The 18,230-nt window shown below is 35.0% G+C and overlaps 1 protein-coding gene across 3 annotated transcripts in view; it reads right to left on the bottom strand.

Moving 5' to 3' along the window:
- Positions 1–18,230, bottom strand: part of Tenm1 (teneurin transmembrane protein 1) — an 825,611-nt gene that overhangs the window by 250,656 nt on the left and 556,725 nt on the right. For all 3 annotated transcript variants that reach the window (XM_026784949.1, XM_013350458.2, XM_026784950.1), the window contains 3 exons: positions 14,940–15,041; positions 13,251–13,445; positions 9,748–9,948 (listed from right to left, as the gene is read on the bottom strand). In XM_026784949.1, coding sequence (XP_026640750.1) covers positions 9,748–9,948; positions 13,251–13,445; positions 14,940–15,041 — 498 coding nt within the window. The remainder of the gene's footprint in view (positions 1–9,747; positions 9,949–13,250; positions 13,446–14,939; positions 15,042–18,230) is intronic.

The raw sequence follows: 18,230 nt of genomic DNA, 5'->3' as shown, positions 1-18,230 counted from the left end.
TATCTATCTATCATCTATCTATCTATCATCTATCTATCTATCTATCTATCTATCTATCTATCTATCTATCTATCTATCTATCTATCTATCATCTATATATAATGTCTATTCACAAATATATAAATATAATCTATCAAGTCTATTTTTTTGTATATATAGGTACTATGAAATCCTTTTGTCATTCTCTCCAGTGAATCAGAGGAACATGAACATAAATCAGATCTCTTGAGCCATACTATACATATTTGAAGTAATCAATGTTTAGTCTTTAATCTTCATTTGAATATCATGAATGTGGTCATATGATTGAATGAAAAATGGTCTTCTAAATGCAGGATACTTTAATTATAGAAATGATTTTAGCTTATGGTGTGGGCATACATAGTATTCTGGCTAGTTTGTCAACTTGACTCAAACTGGAGTCATATGACAAAAGGGAATGTCAATTGAGAAAACTTCTTTATCAAATTGACTTGTAGGCTAATAATTAATTACCAATTTATGTAAGAGGGCCAAGCCAAGTGTGGATGGTGCCACCACTGGGTATATAGTCCTGGTTGTATAAAAATGTAAGCCGAGTAGGTCATAAAAGCAAGCTAGCACTCCTCCATGACCTCTGCTTTAGTTCCTGTCTCTAGATTCGTGTCTAGAGTACCTGCCCTGATTTCCCTTCATGATGCAATATGATGGAGACTCATAAGCATTTCTTCTCTATGTAACTTTGGTCAGGGTACTTATCATAGCATTATAAAGCAAACTAGAACCCATGGGATAAACAGTTTCATCTCTAATCACCTGATTTTATATGTAGGATTGGGATAATGTGTTCTAGTCCACTTCCATGACCTTGTATTTGATTTTGCCCAGTTGAATCCTACCTTTTTGTATCTATCTTAGCCATTTCACTATTAAACCATCAAACCTATCTATGTGTTTCTATCTCTTCTTTGAGAGAACTACTATGACTACAGGGTAAACTGTGAAGGTGAGTGTGCAGTGACTATGTTCTTCATAGGACCTTACACAAAAGAACACACACACCTTTACATTTATCTCTTTCTACGTCTATTTTTATTTCATATACTTAAATATGAAATGAAACATGTGGCAAATAGTAAATGAACACAGAATTGAGAATAATTGAGTATAGGAGAAGAATGCACCCAGCAGTGAAAATCAAATTCTGCTTGCTTGCTTTTGATGTAACTGTCAGACTATCCCAATGAATCTCTTAAACTATGCTTTAACCATACAAATAAGCATGCATTCTCATACTGATGCAAAACTTCATTTCCTAGCTTCATAATTGCCTTAAGAGTCCCTTGGTTGAAAAACAAAATTTCAAGTTATAATGTCCTGAAATAGTAGAATTATCTCAGATTTACAGAGGCCTCTGGAAATTTACCTCTCAGTTTAGACTTGTCAAATTGTCAACGTTTCATTGTATTTTTGCATTGCTGTCTGCTAATGATGGCATAACAGGTGTGCTTTTTTCATGGTCTCAGAACAAAATAAAAAAGTGTGATTTGAAATATCAGATATTTAATGAACTTTAAATCACACATATATATTTGTGTGTACAATATTATGCTACTTTTATTGTATCTTTTGAATAAATTAGAAAATTTAAAATTGGAGAATATTTTTGGGATCAGTTTCGATTTTCGCTTGAGCAAAAAAAAGGCTTGGGGGTGAGTCTGAGTAGGATGTGTTGCTAGGAAATCATTATAATAGTGTGATTTTTTTCCTATTTCATATCTACCTCCTAAGGATATTTCTGCACATGCAGTTTCACACACTTAATTTGGCTTGGGATGCTTTTAAAGATGCTTTGCATTTGCATTTCTAGTGTCACCAGTGAACTTCTCTTATTTCAATAATCTAGTGCTAATGTTTTGACCTGAATTTAGTTAATTCTACAATGTCACAAGTATAGGTTTTTAAGAATTCTAATTAACATTATCAGAATCACCTCCAAGGTTGTCTGCTGTTTTCAGTGAGTATAAAACTGATTTAAAATAAATTTCCATATAGGTGTTATACCTTGAGCATCATGTTAAATAAGCTGCCATGAATTAATTAGAAGTCTTTTTGTCTTTTTACTGTTAAAAACACCATGTCCATCCTTGTAGGTTTCTCTTCTGCTTACTTTACTGATTTCTTTTTATTGAAGATACTATATCCTAGTTAGCTTATATGTGAATGGATTTTTCTCTTCAGCAGCATGATGAATGGCTATATGTCAACCTCATAGAATGCGCATTACATTTTTAATAAAGCTTCTTTGTCAAATGGTATCTATGACCCTGTTTTAGCTATAATATTAGAAGGAAAATTCTGTGTATGCATGAGTCACTTTTAAAAGGTCTAATCAATTCTTGTAAATTGCAGGAAGTAAAGTGATGTGTTGTATGTCCTGGAGATAGTCAGATGAAAATCTTTTCATCATTGGCATTTTCAATAAAAGGAGAAACTGTCAATGTTTTGAAGCATATGTTGCTTGCACAGTCAAGGAAACTTTCCTCAGCAACAATTATTATATGAATCCCTTATGACTTTCTCTGCTAATTATCTGTTTTATCAGTAGATTCATATAACTACTCATTAGAGAATACTTAAAAACACAGTAAAACATTGCTATAATGAAAAGAATATATATGTATGTAAATATAAACACATTTCTGTGAGTGTGCATTGTCTTGTGCAGATGTGAATATTTAAAAGCATCTTCTCTATGTCAGAGTATGAGACTGTTCTTTTACTCTGAACTATTTTCACTTAATATAGTCTCACCGCCAACATTATGAGAGTTAAGAGAGTTAATGGACTATATCCATAAACGATTTATAATTGATGTCAATAGTCTAATAGTCAGGATCAAGAATCATAGATTTCAGTATTAGAAAAGGCCTCAAGGGCCTTTTGGCTAATCTACCATTTCACACATGAGGCAGTTGAGACACAAGTAAATTAAGTGTATTACTCAAAGTCACCATGCTGTGAATATATTCATATACACAGACACCTACATCCACAACTACATCAACACTGCCGTCTCTATAAGGGAAAGAGGGACACATGTCAAAGGATAGTTTTAAAATATATATCTCCTTAACAAAGTCATCTGATATCTTTAGGATCTAACACCCTCTTTGTTTGAGACACATGATGATAATACTGCAATTTTTATAAAAAATAGTATGTTCGGAAATACCTTAACTGTTATTACTCTGTGTATTTCTAGATAATCAATCTACTTATATGACATACCTATTACAAGGGTAATTGTAGCAAAGCAAGGGTAAGAGCTGCCCTCTTCATATAAAGGCTTACTTCCATAAAATGTGTTATCTATTATTTGTGAGTAAAGATAGAGTGGCTCAGATCAATTTCATTAATAAAAAAAGATACAGAACTCTACATCCTACTTTTATGCTCCCCTAAGAGACTGTGTCCAGAAGTCAGATTTTACCAAAGAAATATAGTAGATGCATTTTACAATGCTGATCTCAGAGGCCAGGGCCAATACCCTTACAACAGGCTAAATGTATTACTGAGATTTTACAGCAAAGAGTTATGTTTTAAGAGAGCACAATTTGACCTGTGGTATATCCAAATCTAACCCACGATATAACAAGCTTCTATTATATTCCTCTTGAGGTATTTTAAAGACTAATGAGTTAACCTTTTGTGAAGTGTCATGAGACTATCAAGCTAAAAAAGTCCATGTCAAGTATCAATTTAAGGCAGCAAACAATACTGTAGGTAGAAAAATAGACTAAAAATGATCAGCAGATGATTTGCTACAGTCCCCTTGACATCAAAGCAGCTTAGTTAACATGCTAACAGCTAAGCAGCTTCATGTACTTGGAAAAGAAAGATGATCAATGGCAAAGAGCATATCCACCTTTGAAATGACACAATCCATTATCAGAATCAGATGCTAAATTGCTTCCTGTACTGAGAACTCTCAATTAAAAGTCTGCACAGTGAGATCATCTCCATGGTTAAATATACTCTTTGGGAACAACCTTTATAGAGTTCCAAAATCACAGAAGGACTATTCCTACCATGACACTAGAGATTTGGCAAACATTTTCTTTCTCTATTTTTCAATTTAGTCATTAGGCAACCTTTGAATTTAGGATCATATCTATCCACCCTTGTGTTTGTGTGAGTGCGAGATGCTTCTAGTGAGGTTTGGTTATTGGGTCTGAACTGAATGAATGTGACATTGGTTCAGGTTTTCTGGACAGAAATATTCCACTCACACACTTGGTGTTTAATGCTCGTCTTCTGTTGTTCAGTAAACTGACTTACTCAAGCTCTGTCTCTTTGCCTAACTGCTGTCTTATTTGGGTAGATTGGCGGTATGAGGCTGAAAATAAAAACACCGTATAAAGCATGATATTAGTAGCTCTGGTTTCTACTTATAAGTTTGAAACTTGCCAGAACTATGACCTTGGGACAGTTACTTGTTTCTGGTGATCAGTTCCCTCATGATGAAAACATCTCCATATCTTTCTTGGTCACTGTTTATCATCTGTCTTGCCATTCCAGACTGCAGTACAGGAATTTTTATTCACTTGTTGGCATATCCCCAGACCATAGCAAATAGCACAGCATTAATAAAAATTCTTTAGTAGGTGAAAACCTACCTCATTTAGTGGTGTTACCATTTATGTATCATGTTAATAATGTGCAAATTATAATTAGTAAAACACCAGTCTCCATTTATAATCATATAGTTTTTAAGTTCTATTATTTTTGAGACAGAGTCTCACACTGCAATCCTAGCTGCTTTTGAATTCCCTAAATAATCCAGACTGCTCTTGGTTTAATGCCAATCATCTTTTTTCTCTGGGAGTTATAGTGTGGGTTAACACATATGGTTACCACGTTTCACAACCCATATCACCTATGTTCTTCTTTTTTCATATAATTATATTCCTTCAGATGTGGTCATGACAGTACCCTCCTTGAACACCTTGTGCAGGTTAATCTTCATCATCAACTTGACTGCATTTAGATGGAAACATCCTTTGGGCATGTCTATGATGGTGTTTCTTGAAAGGTTGATCTGAACAGGGAAGACTGACTGAGCCTGAATGTGGGGGTGGCACCATGTTTTTACTGTTTGGAGTCCTAGACTAAAGAAAAAGAAGGTGAACTGAATTTCAGCATTCTATTCTCTCCTGTGTAGTTTGATGTTTTACTCTTTTGGCTTTTTGAGGGGCCCACCACCCAGCTCCCAACTAAATCACACATGGAGGTTTATTCTTAGCCAGACCTTAGCTTGGATTATTTCTTGCCAGCATTTCTTAACTTTAAATAATCCAGACTACCTTTTGCCTCTGGGATTTTCTTCTTTTTTTCTGTAAATCTTATTTTCACTCTTACTCTGTGGCTGGCTGGCTGAGTGGCTGGCCCCCAATGTCCTCCTCTTCTTGTTCTTTTTTTCTTGGCCATACAGCTCTTTATTAGAATCATGAGGTGTTTTAGATAGGCAAAGAATCACAGCTTTACAGAGTTTAACAAATGCAGCATAAAAAGTCACACACCTTAAAAGCATAGTCTACAACACTCCTGACTGCTGACCCATCTCATATTGCTGCCACCAAATCTTCTCTGCCATGATAGAAGGCAACCTCAAGATGTAAGCCAAAGTCTTTTTTTTCCCCTTAAGTCCACTTTGTTACAAGCCTTTTCTCTCATGTAATTTTCTTCTTTGCCTGTAGGACTGGAACATGGCATTGCATTTTAGGGGATGCAGGCAAGGTAGTTTGGATAACCGATGTGTCCCCACAGTCTTGAGTGTTTGAACACCCTCTGGTTCACAACTGATGGCTGTATAGGAAAATTTTGGAGTATAGCCTGGCTGAAGGAAGTATGTCACTGGAAGCAGAGTTTAAGAGAAAAAAAAAACTCACCTACTTCCTGTTTACACTCTTTGTTCTTTGCTTGTGATGTGAGCTTTCAGCTTGGTGCTCCTGCTGCTATGCCTACAGCTTGTTGTGGGACTCTGATCTCTTGCCAGAATCTTATCCCCATGAAACCATAAGCCCAAATAAACTGTCTTTTTCTTAAATTGTCTTTGTTTTATAGTGTTTCATCACAACAACAAAAAGTAACTAATAGAGCAGGTAAGACCAGAGGGAGAGACTGTATATTGAATTTGATATTGATTCCTTTGAAATGGAAATATTTTAATTCCTGGCACTGATATTTGTGGTATATTAGGAGGAAGTTTATCTAATTGTGAGGAATCATGAAGAACATGAGTGGGGTATATGAGGTCTAAGGGAACAAATATTTGATACAGAATCATTCTTTATACTCAATTCACGTTACCTAGTTCTATATAAACAAACAAATACTTTTTCTCATTTCTTGTTGATTTCATTGTGCTTCTGAGTATTGAACCCAGAGTCACATCTCCAATTCTAGAATAAAAGCATTGACTTGATATTAAGGATCCTATCATACTGCACATATGGTAAAGCAGTGATGTTCTGTGGAGTTCTGACTTGGTCACCATTTTCTATATTCTTCCTAGACAATCATATGCACTCTTATGGTTTGCTGAATTATGCACAGAGCATTTGCCTACAGTTTAATATGTATTTATATTTTTTATTCTTTGACAATTTTGTATATTTATATATAAAAATTTAGTCATTTTCACTACGTAGTCCCCTTTCTCATCAATTTTTGTCCTGTTGAAAGCTCTTTTGTCAACAAATTTAAGTCCTACTTTCATAAATTCTTTTGGTATGCAGCCCCCTGAGTTGAAATAGAATTTCTTGCCTAGGTGTGGCTTGTAGAATTCTTTACTGGAACAAGAACATCTTATCAGTGGTTATACCACTGAAGAAAATGACACTCCCCAAAACACATTCCCCCATCCATGTTGAATGTTGATAAGGCTGTATAGCAGAAAGGATTCTTGGATATTTCCACCCTTGAATCTCAAGCCCTTGCTTGCAATATCTATCTACATATTACGCAAACTTTTCCACCACACACTCACAATCAATCCCTATGTCTGGTGCCTCTCTATGAAACTTGAATTTCTACCTATTTGCTTTCCCTCCATCATTCGGTAATACTTCTTTCTCTTATAACCTGAACAGGTTAAACCAGGCTTCCATTTCTCTCAGTCACCATATTCAGCTGTGCCTTGCTTCCTTGTGCCACCCTTCTTGAATCCTCTCAGTGTTTGTCAGAGCGGGACCATTTAAACATACCTTGTAGTTTCTTGCCAACCACTCGGTGCACTTCTATTGGATCATGAGGAAATGAAAATTCCTGAGCATTCTGTGTAAATAAAATTCTTTATGTTCTGGCTCAGTGCTCTTCTCATTGGTGACAGTTTTATCTCCTTTAGCATTCCTGGACTGTAACTAACCTAATGTCCACCAGGTGTGTCGTTTAGATTCTTATCTTCCCCCTTTAAAGCCTGGCTTTTCCTTGTGCACTCCATAAACATTCACCATCTTTCCAGCATCAATTCAAGTATGAGGCTTTCTTTAATGCTGTGCCTCATTTTAGGGAAATAACATGCTTATGCTTCCTACTCTGTGCTGCATGGCCCGGATACGGTCTAGTAGTAACACTTTTTGTATATGATAAAGCAGTTAATGGACTCTTAGATGGTTGTGATTAAGTGCATGGACTGTTCAAGGTCAAACACCTAGCTCAACATGTGTGATACTGGTGATTTCGGTAAGCTAGAGCCTGAATCTGTGCCTCAGTTTCTAGAGCTTTAAAGTAGACACAATGATTGTACTTACAGTGAATTGAATTGAAATATGTGCAACATTTAGGATAGAGACAATACAAATCACTATGTGTTTCCTACAATAAGAATATTAGCATCATATTATATTCAGGTCATAATATTATATCTGGCATGTGGAATTATGAAAGGTGTTCAGTTATATGTTGAAAATAAGTTCATAATCAGGCTTTATTATTATGAACATCTCCATAAGTCTAGTCACTTTGATTCTGTCATTCCTTTCTAATGTTGTAAATGTTTCTTTCCTACTGGACTGTAATAATATCCATTTCTGCAAAGATGACATCCATTTTGGACACCTCAATACCCCGACTCTAACAATAATGCCCAGCACATAGATGTTAATATGTATTTTGTAATCTATAAATGAATAAATTTTAAGAACTGCACTTAGTGACAGTTAAATATCATTTTAGTCTTTCCCCCTGCTTCTTTGAGACACTTTATCACCAGACTAGCCTAAAAGTCGCTAAGCCCATGCTGGTCTTGTAATTAGGACCCACCTTCTTCAGTCTTCTAAGAGCTGGGGTTTCTGGCATACATCACCACATTGGGCTCTCATTTTCCGGCACTTTAAAATTCACTCCTATTTTCCGTATTATTTCAATGTGAGAAAATAAAATTTCAGCAAAATGTGGCTATAATTGTGGTTAAAAGTTATGTTAGAATTATTTATCTTAACAGAGGAATCCTCATGTTTCCTTAGTGTATAATCACAGACTTTAGTTCATATGCTAACTCACTGGTAGCGAAATCCCACAGTGCACTGAAATTTCCTGCTCACCATATGCCATTTTACATCCTCCAAAAAATTCACAGGCAGAAGCTTTCCAAGAGCTGTCATTGATTAGCTTATTCATTTAATAAGACTCTTATCTGAAGACAGGAAATATAAAGGATGACTAATTTCTTTCATTGCTTGTAGTTGAGGAGAAAAACACCAGCCATGTGTCCAAATGCCTAAATCACAAGGGCTTCTGTGCTCACTAGCAATGCATATGGGATGGATTTCAGAGAATTCAGGGTGCTCTAGTCAAAAAAGATTTTACCTTGAATAAAAAAGATTTTACAATGAATAAAGTTGTAGTTGGTTTTGGTGGGTAGGTTGGATTTTTCTAGATTGAAAGTTAATAACATTTTATGATGAACAAAAGCCATGGAAAAGTAGAGGCATTCAATGCACTTAGGATAAGTAGATCCTACAGATTATGCAAGCAGAGTTGGAAAGACTGCCTCATTAAGCAGAAGTAGTTAGCAGGAAGTTTTAATAGTTTGTGGTAATCCTTTGATAAGGAGCTTATCTATAGACAGGAGACAACTATGAAATATGGTTTGATAAGGAACAGAGAAAAGAAACAATGTTGTAGAAATAATATGGTCATATATTAAATAGGATAGAGTAGTGTTGCTATGTTTTTTATGTTTTTTTTTGTTTTTCTTTTTTTCGCGACAGGGTTTCTCTGCGGTTTTGGAGCCTGTCCTGGAACTAGCTCTGTAGACCAGGCTGGTCTCGAACTCACAGAGATCCGCCTGCCTCTGCCTCCCGAGTGCTGGGATTAAAGGCTTGTGCCACTACCGCCCGGCTGTTGTTATGTTTTTATGTGATGAGTTTCTCAGTTGAAATGCTGACTGAGTTTGTGGAGCTAGATATTTAAAAGAATCTACAAGGAACAAGTTGTATGAAATTTGAAAACTATTGAAATAACTGCAGGAGAACACACAAAGGGAACAAAGGATGCACCATAAGTACCTATCACAGAGAATTATACTGTTGAAACAGTGGAAATAAATGATAGTAAAATACTGAATAGCAAATACCTGGAAACTTACTGTGACTATTGAAGTCATACACTCCAGATCTTGAAATGAGGTGCCTTAAAAAAATGATCGGTTAGACCTTGCGAATAGATGAGAGAGAGAGAAAGAGAGAGATAAACCCAATGTACCTGTAGAACAGTCAGGTCCTGTCCACTTGGGATCACAGCTGCAAACTCCAGTGTCTAGAAGAAAAGTTCCATGTCCCGAGCACTGCTCTTGGCAGATAGGAAGTGGCGTTTCACAGTTGACTCCTCCCCAGCCAGTAGAACAGTGACATTCTCCTTTAACACAGATGCCATGACCAGAGCACATTGGGTCTAAGCAGTCCTCTGAATACCAGAAACAAAACAAAAAAGGTGGGGGTGAGAGGGAAGGCTGGTAGAGAACACATGCTGGATAATGGAACTGAGATACATTGATTTCCTAGTATTGTATCACTAATGTTGCTTTAATTAGGCAATAACGTGACTCATGCAAACATTGTGTTTAAAACAGAAGATTATTAACACTTAAAAATATGGAAGGGTATGATAAAGGTTGCAACCTAAATTTGGAAGAAGAAAATCACACGTATGCTTCATACAATTCTGAACAGTATGTGATACCCCCACACAAATAAGTGGGTGGACCTGTATGGACTCTCAGTAGGAATTTCTCAGCTGTTAAAAAAATGCCTGAGAGTGTTTTGATAAGCCATTCTTTATCCTTTCTCAAATTAGAATCAAAGTTGTACTTAATGTGTCTAGGAGTATTTATATAGTTTTTAATTTGGATGACAAGCCATTTGATGAAGTGACTGCTGTTATATGAAATAATAAAATTTACATAAACTTATTGCGACCTCACATTGATTCTTCAGAAGAACCAAAAATGCAGCATTTTTAATTGAATTTTAAAAATTTGTTTCTTTCTTCCTCCTTCTATCAGGCACTGTGACATCACCTTAGAAAAATGTAATTCTATTTGTCTTTGATTCGGTGAGTCTAGAAATGTTTGCCACGTAGAAGGTTGTCTTGTGCTTTCCCCTGACTATTCTATGTTGGATGCGAAGGTTGAATTCTACATTATTTCTCTTTCTATATAAATAATGCTATAATACTTTGTCCTAGTGTTAATTATGCTTTGAAATGTTTTTGCAACAGTGGGGATACATTGATACAACCTCCATTAATTTGCAAATCTTACTCTTCGGCTGTAAATTGTTACCACGAAAGTTCTATCATTAGGACTGTTATAATTGTTATTGTTATCATAATTACCCCCATAATCTGAAGGTCATTAAAACAATCTTCTGATAATTGAGATAATCACCAAATAAAATATCTAAATGTATATCTAATTTGTCTCATGATTTGGCATAAGAGGTAAAGTCTAAGGTATAGACTATTTGTAGAAGGACTATTTGGTTATTTTAGAAGACTAGTTATGGCAAAATACAAGAATAATAAATAATAAACAAAATGCCATTAATTTATTCTGACTTTTAAAAGAGATTTTCTACATTCAATTCATGTTTGTTAAGGTGCCTTCCTTGTCCAGAAATCAGGCCACATCCTTTGCAGCAGAAAGTTAGAACTTGCAGATTTTGACCAAGGTAAGGGAAGAAACAAACCCAGCTCCTTCCCCTTGTCATTGCAATAATAGTTTGTAGTCCTACCTAGCTAGTACCTGCTTTCTCCATGTTTCTTGTCACACAGGCTAGGCTCAGCTAAATTTTGTGTTGTAAACTCTGGAAAGCTGTAAAATTCAGATTTTTTTCAGAGGATTTCTCTGAAGGCACTCTCTGTTTGTAGGTCCCCACCACACACAATGGTGTACATAACAGCTGTGTTTCTTATTCTTTCAAGTCAAGCTATCCCTCTTAAGGTTCTCATGATGCTCTTTCCTACCAAAATGCCCAGTCACAGCTCCACATGGTTTCCAGGGAGGATTTCTCTCCTAACAAAGCTCACTCTCTGGGTTAATTGCTATCACTTTCTTTCTTCATGACTAGAAATTCTTGTTCTAAAGATGTTTACATCATAAAAGTCATACTTAAATCAGAGGAATGAAACCATAGGCCTAGAGATGGCAAGGGTAGAGGAAATGATGAGGTGTTTGTAAGTACGTTGCTGATTGGGAGCAAACTGTGAAACCATGTGTTCTCTTTAAAAGGAACTGCTGTTACTTAGCTCCAGATATTGTGGGCCTAGTCTCCAGACGCTCTAGTATTCAAGAGAAGCAAGAAATGGGGATCTTCAATGTGACCCTTCTCTATTTTGAAAAGTTAGCAACTAAATCAGTCAATAGAAACAATGACCACATTATGTCTGTAACCAAAATCTATCCATAGCCTGATTCAGCTTATACATTCTTCATATGTGATCTAAGAATTGAAATTTTTCTACTGTATTTGTGAAGCTTATGACATTAAATATGATAAGCATTCTTCCATATTATTTTGGCTGTTTTACATATTTTCGTAGAGACAAAGTAAAAGGCTAATTTAAGCTAAACTCCTTTTCAGCTGCGTATGAAATTCAAATCAGGAGAGTCTAATGAATTGGGTTACATGATTTTCATGTCAAATTATAGATGTGTTAGATATCACTCACTGTTAACCATGTCTGATTCTATACAGCATCCGACTTTATACTTATATATAGTGATAGCATGATTATCATAAAAAATGTATTTTAAGATGTATTAGGAAGTCCAGTGCCTTGTACAGGAATTCACTGGGACAAAGTCCTTACACCCCTATCCTACTGCCACTGATGGGAGGTGGAAAGCTAAAGTCTTGCTTGTTCATGGAGCAGAATGAGATTAAACCCTTTAGAATGCTGTGTAATAGTCATAATGAGCGATCTTTAAAAAGCAATTACAGTGCATTTTCAGCAGCCCCTTTCCTGAATAACAGTTGTGATGAGACCATCTCCCATGGTAATGGTTTAATATTATTTCTGAAATCAGTCTTATTTGAAGAATGTGGCATGAAAATGGTCTGATTACTAGTAAACTTATTTTCCAATATGTCTGTTTAAGTGATAAAACTATAGCCATCACAAAATATTTTTTCTAAAGACTCCTTTGGGATGAATTTAATACAAAGACTCTTCTTTAAACTCATTAGTGGTAAGCCTGATGGTTTAGGCATTGAGGTCAAGCTTCAGCATGAGGCATGTAAGAATAGATAAATAATAGTGATAATTACAAATCACATCCAAAGAAAACATTTGCAAGACTGCTCCAAATGTGTTTACATCATTATTTTTATGTCATTCTTTAAATGCAATGCTTCATTATGCAGTATAATGCACTCTGTAATAGTGGAAATATATGAATTAGCACCTAACATAATCAATATGGAATTTCTCACGTTAGAAAACAGTATTAGAAATTAGGAGAAAAGATATCACTTTTGCATTACCACTTTGCAAGTGTCATAGAAACAGTCGCATGTATTCTGTGAGGCTTCCAGAAGAGACTTGAGCTTCCCTGACCTCAAACCTTTGCCGTGTGTTCCAAGGGCATGTCGAACATCTACTGTTTGCAAAAAGAGGGCTTGTCCTATACTAGTATTACAGAATGACACTGCGGACAATCCAGCGAGAGAATAGCCTGAAGCAATATATTGAAATGGGGCTCTGACCTTCTTCACATATTTCTCCTTTGTATCCGGGAACACAGATGCAGACTCCCATGATGCAGGTGCCGTGGCCAAAGCACGTTGGGTCGATGCATTGTTCTTCTGGAACATCACACTCAGGTCCTTTCCAGCCATTCCTGCAGACGCAGTGGCCTTTCTCATACTCTCCATTGCCTCCACACAGCACTGGGCATGAATCTAAAGATTGGCAAATAAACTTGTTGTTACAATCCTTTCAAAAATCTCACAAGAATAATTCTATTCTGGCTCTAGTATATTATTTCTGGCAAAGGTAATATTTTTGTCTTATTCTTTATTAAATAGGCTTATGATAATGATTACAAGCAGAATTTTCCTTCTATCGAAGTGGGGTAAAGACAAATTACGAAGACTTCCAAAGTGGAGGAAAAATATTTGCTTTTGATCTTATTACAACTTCAAACTATTATCACTGCTACTATTTTAAACTAAGGGTTTTCTCTCTTAAATGTTTTTTTTTATTTCTTCAAATACATGTATACTATTTTTGGAAAACAAAGTGTGCATTAAAATCTAAGAAATAGGGTGCTATTCACATGAAAAGGTCTTATAAAGGCTGTACAAACAGACACGTAGAGAAGATCTTCAACAGACTTTACTAGAACACCTATTCTGCTGTGTCCCTGTGTGTGTTCACTTTAAATCCATGAGGTTTTGACGGCAGTGCCCACATCTTCTGTTTTTCTTATATGTCTTTTAAAATACAAAACCCTTCTCCTCCATTTCACAAGATCTGTTATGGTGCAGGGAACCTAGCAACTGCTTTAGAATTCTCTATTGAATGGAATTTAATCTAAATGAACAGAGGATTTTTTTTCCTCCGAAGAAACCCGAGATTAACCAAGCAGACCAGAAACTTTAAGACTACACTGAAAATGAAAAGGAAGCATGTGCAAAATGATAACTCCAATTCTAGAGGAATGCATGGTCCAATTTATCTAAGGCTTTTCAAGAATTAATTAAACTATGTACAAACACACGAAACAATAAAGATTGCTAAGTTTAACTTTTGAATTTTCATTTCTTTCTTTATAAACTACATATCTATTTAGTGATTCATCACTACTTCAGTTATGATAGTATTATCAAATACTAACTTTTCCTTTTATACTCAGACTGTTATGAATTGCTTTATAAAAGAAATATAAGCAGTATACTGTAGTTGGCTCAGATGATCTAGGTTCAAATCTCAGCTGGTACTTAATCTTACCTACGTCCTTAACTATTCCTTCTGAGGTTCTTTCTATGCTCATCAAATAGGGCTAATAGCAGACCTACTTCATAGGACTATTGTAGGAAAGAGGAATTAAAAGAGGCGATGAGAAATGTTGAGAATGCAGCTGGCATACTAAGTGCTCAGATTTTGGTGACAGTTGTTGGAGAGCACTGCCAGTGCTTTTGTTGTATGACCATTATTACTATAACAACTCTGAGTTCTTCAATAATGGGTCTCTAAAACAGTGTTTTTTAACCTGTTGGGCATGACCCCATGGGGGGGGTCACATATCAAATATTTAAATTGCAATCCATAACAGTAGCAAAATTACAGTTAGAATGTAGCACACAATATGAAGTACTGTGTCAAAGGGTTGCAGCATTAGGGAGGTTGAGAAACCCTGCTCTAAAACAATCAGAATCATAGCACAACATTACCTCTAGCACAGTCAGGTCCAAGAAATCCTGGGAAGCAATGACAATGTCCAGAGATACACTCTCCATTTCCATTGCAGTTGGTTGAACAGTCATCCATTATTTCTATTAATATAAAAGAGAGACAAATAAACCCATATTTAGGCTAGAGACTGGATGTTTTAAGGGTTTCAGGAATTCTTTGTCTATAATAATCTTGTCCTCTGCTGTCTGAAATGAACTTATTGCTCAAAATTAGGGATAAAGACTTTTGCATGATGTCATATGCAGTAGATTATTAAACATGGTTCTCAATTTAGTGAACTGACTTTTTAAGAGAAGAACGAAAGCTATCTCATCTCTAAAGTGCATAAAAGGTCTACATAAATTGTATTCTTAAGAAGCATTTATGATAAAGCTTAAAAGGTATGAGAATTATAACATTTCTCAAAAGCAAAAAAATACTTTAAAAATGTAACTCATAAGACAAAGACTACTGTACTTTTTATACTTATATTGTACCAAATAAAGTTTCTTCTATAGCAAAGTGGACTATTTAATATAGTATCTTGACAGGTTAAATATGATAATCAGTAGTCCATTTTCATTAATAAGTGACAATGGCATGCTTTTAAAGTAAGTGTTCATATTAAATTTACCACCACTAAAAGCATTTGAACCTGAGTATTTTGTTGAGAAATGTCTTCTTGACTGTAAATGCTTATCAGTTCCCTGCCACTAATTTTTTCATACCATTTTTACAAAACAGTTTTCAGGGGAATTGAGAAGGCTTTGAAGGTACCCATAAAGTAGTACAGAAAATAAATTTATATAACTTTTCTGAAAAATACTACTTTACAAATGTCAGTCTTCGAAGATAACTTTAATTTTTGTAGTTTGCAATTATATTTGAGTCTAACAATAATTAACTCGCAGTCCTATGAAAGATCATGTTTTTCAATGTGTCATCCATTGGTGTGGTATATGTGTGCTTGTTATATTTGGTTTTTATCTATTTGAAAAATAAGTTGACATTGTATAGGAATGGAAGAGGTAAAGATATGGAAGAACTTAGGAGAAGGGAAGAATATAATCAAAATATATTTAAAGCTAAAACTTACTTTAAATAATAAAAATACAAAAATTCCATAATTAACAATCTTTACCTCAGAGTCTTCCTATCTTCTCTTTATCTCTTTCCTTCCTTCTTTCTCTCTTTTAAATTCTTACCTATTAAAACCATTTCACTGACTTTTCCATTTTTAATTTAAAAAACCCTTCTTCACTAGGAAAAACGTTTCTAATTAAAAAAAAGAGAAATTCTAGGAGGTGGTCCTGGTATCTTTGCTTAGATGACGAGAGTCTGTAATTGCAGTGAAGGCTAAGAAATGATATTTGTGTAACTGTGGCCTATGAACCCTTTGAATAAGTAGAATCATTGTGTGACACCTATAAGATGGATTCCTGGACCTTAGTTCTGAATCTCCTGAATCTGGTCTAAGAGATCTTGTCCAGCAATCTCCAATCTCCCAAGCACCCTATGTGAATCTGTAGGTACTCCCACATTAAAGCATTAAGATCAATGTACTTTAATTTGTTTACTACATATTTAGAGAACTTATGGCTGATATGTTGGAGTTTTTCCCTTGGCAGAATAAAGACAAGAAAATGAAAATGGTATGGACGCATTTTAGACAATCTTTAAATAGTTTGGAATGGATTTAGAGGCTGCATGGATTATAAACAACACAATCATTAGTTTGATTATGAAGTATATAAGTCCCCTTTACTGTTATTAAGATAAGGTATAAAAACCTAAATAAATGTTTATTCTTTAGGGTAAATGATTTATATGCTTTTCATTATTTGCGGGAAATTTATTTGAACTTAATTTTTGTTGTTTTGTCTATTTTATTTTAGGTATGAGTGTTTTACCTACATATATGGATGTGTATCATGTGTGTACCTGGTGTCTTTGTAGGTCAAACAACTGCATATCCTACAACTGGAGTTATGGTTGGTTGAACCACCATGTGGGTGCTGGGAATTTAACCCGATTCCTCTCCTAGAGCAACAAGTGCTTCTAACTGCTAAGCCATATCTTCAGCTCCCTTGAACTTTCTTTAATGGAGCAAGGAGGGAAATATATCTGTTCCTTCTAATATTAAACAAGTAGAAAAGTAAAGGTACTGACTTGCACATGCAAAAGGAAAATACACTGGTCCATATGAAACTGATAGCTTGATATCTGGATAATAAGACTATCTCTGAAAGGTGAAATTCCTTTGGGCATGAAATAAAGTGAAGGTAAACAGTCCCAAGCATGTTTAGGATCTACTCAGTTTTGACAGGTTAATAACTTGATTAGTATTTATAATTTGAGATGAGGGATTAAATTAAAAGGAACAGAGAAAATATTCACAAATATTTTATATCTTCTAATTTCTCTAAGTCAGCCTGTCACAATTTAATGGCAATCATCAAAATTGCGTTCTGATTTTTTCATTGTCATAATTTTAAGGACATACTCTTAGTGACAAAATAGTGATGTTACTGAAAATATATCATTTTCCTAAGTTAACAAAAATATGTATTTTGAAGATGTAAGATCAATGGAGTTCATCTTAGTATGATTTTTATTGCTTTTCTCATTATTTTAGAGGAAAAACTTTAATGGTCTTATGGCTAGAATACTGTTTTCTACTCTCTCAAGGTCTTCGGCATCAAGTAAAAATAGAATCTAATTGTTATCAGGAGCAGATGGTCTATCTATTAACAGTCAACACATCTTCCTAAACATATGGCTGAACAGGTTAGCTAAAGGATAAAGTGGTAGAGAGTTGTGTAGGAAACTGACAGCTGTAAAAGATTTTCTCTTCTTTTAAAAGGCATGTGTTTTATGAAAATTCAAACAATCTGATGCTCCATCTACAAGTTGTTTACCCCAAGGACTCCCAAATTGCTAAAGAGCTACGCTTTCTTCACACAAAGAATCAGGGGAGTGAGTTTACTGAGAAAACATGTCAAAAGACAAAGATTCTTCAGACTAAGGAGGGTGATGGCGAAGAAGAGTGTTATAGGCATTACATTTAGAAAGACCATACTTTAAAAAGCTATGGGCACACTGAAATAACCATTTGATTATTAGATCCAAAGAAATCTGAAGAATGGTAATGACTCAAGTTATTGTTCTTAGTATTCTTCTTCTCTAAGGATTCTTAGTTTGTATTTTAAAGTCTTAGTGGTTCTAGAATCAATTGTTTTAACTAAATATATCAAGTCCAGTCTTTCTATTTTAAGAAGGATTTATTTACT

This window comes from Microtus ochrogaster, chromosome X (assembly GCF_000317375.1).
Source record: "Microtus ochrogaster isolate Prairie Vole_2 chromosome X, MicOch1.0, whole genome shotgun sequence".
In the NCBI taxonomy this organism is placed as follows: Eukaryota; Metazoa; Chordata; class Mammalia; order Rodentia; family Cricetidae; genus Microtus; species Microtus ochrogaster.
The sequence above is the reverse complement of the archived record's forward strand: the minus strand, read 5'-3'. Positions and strand labels throughout refer to the sequence as shown.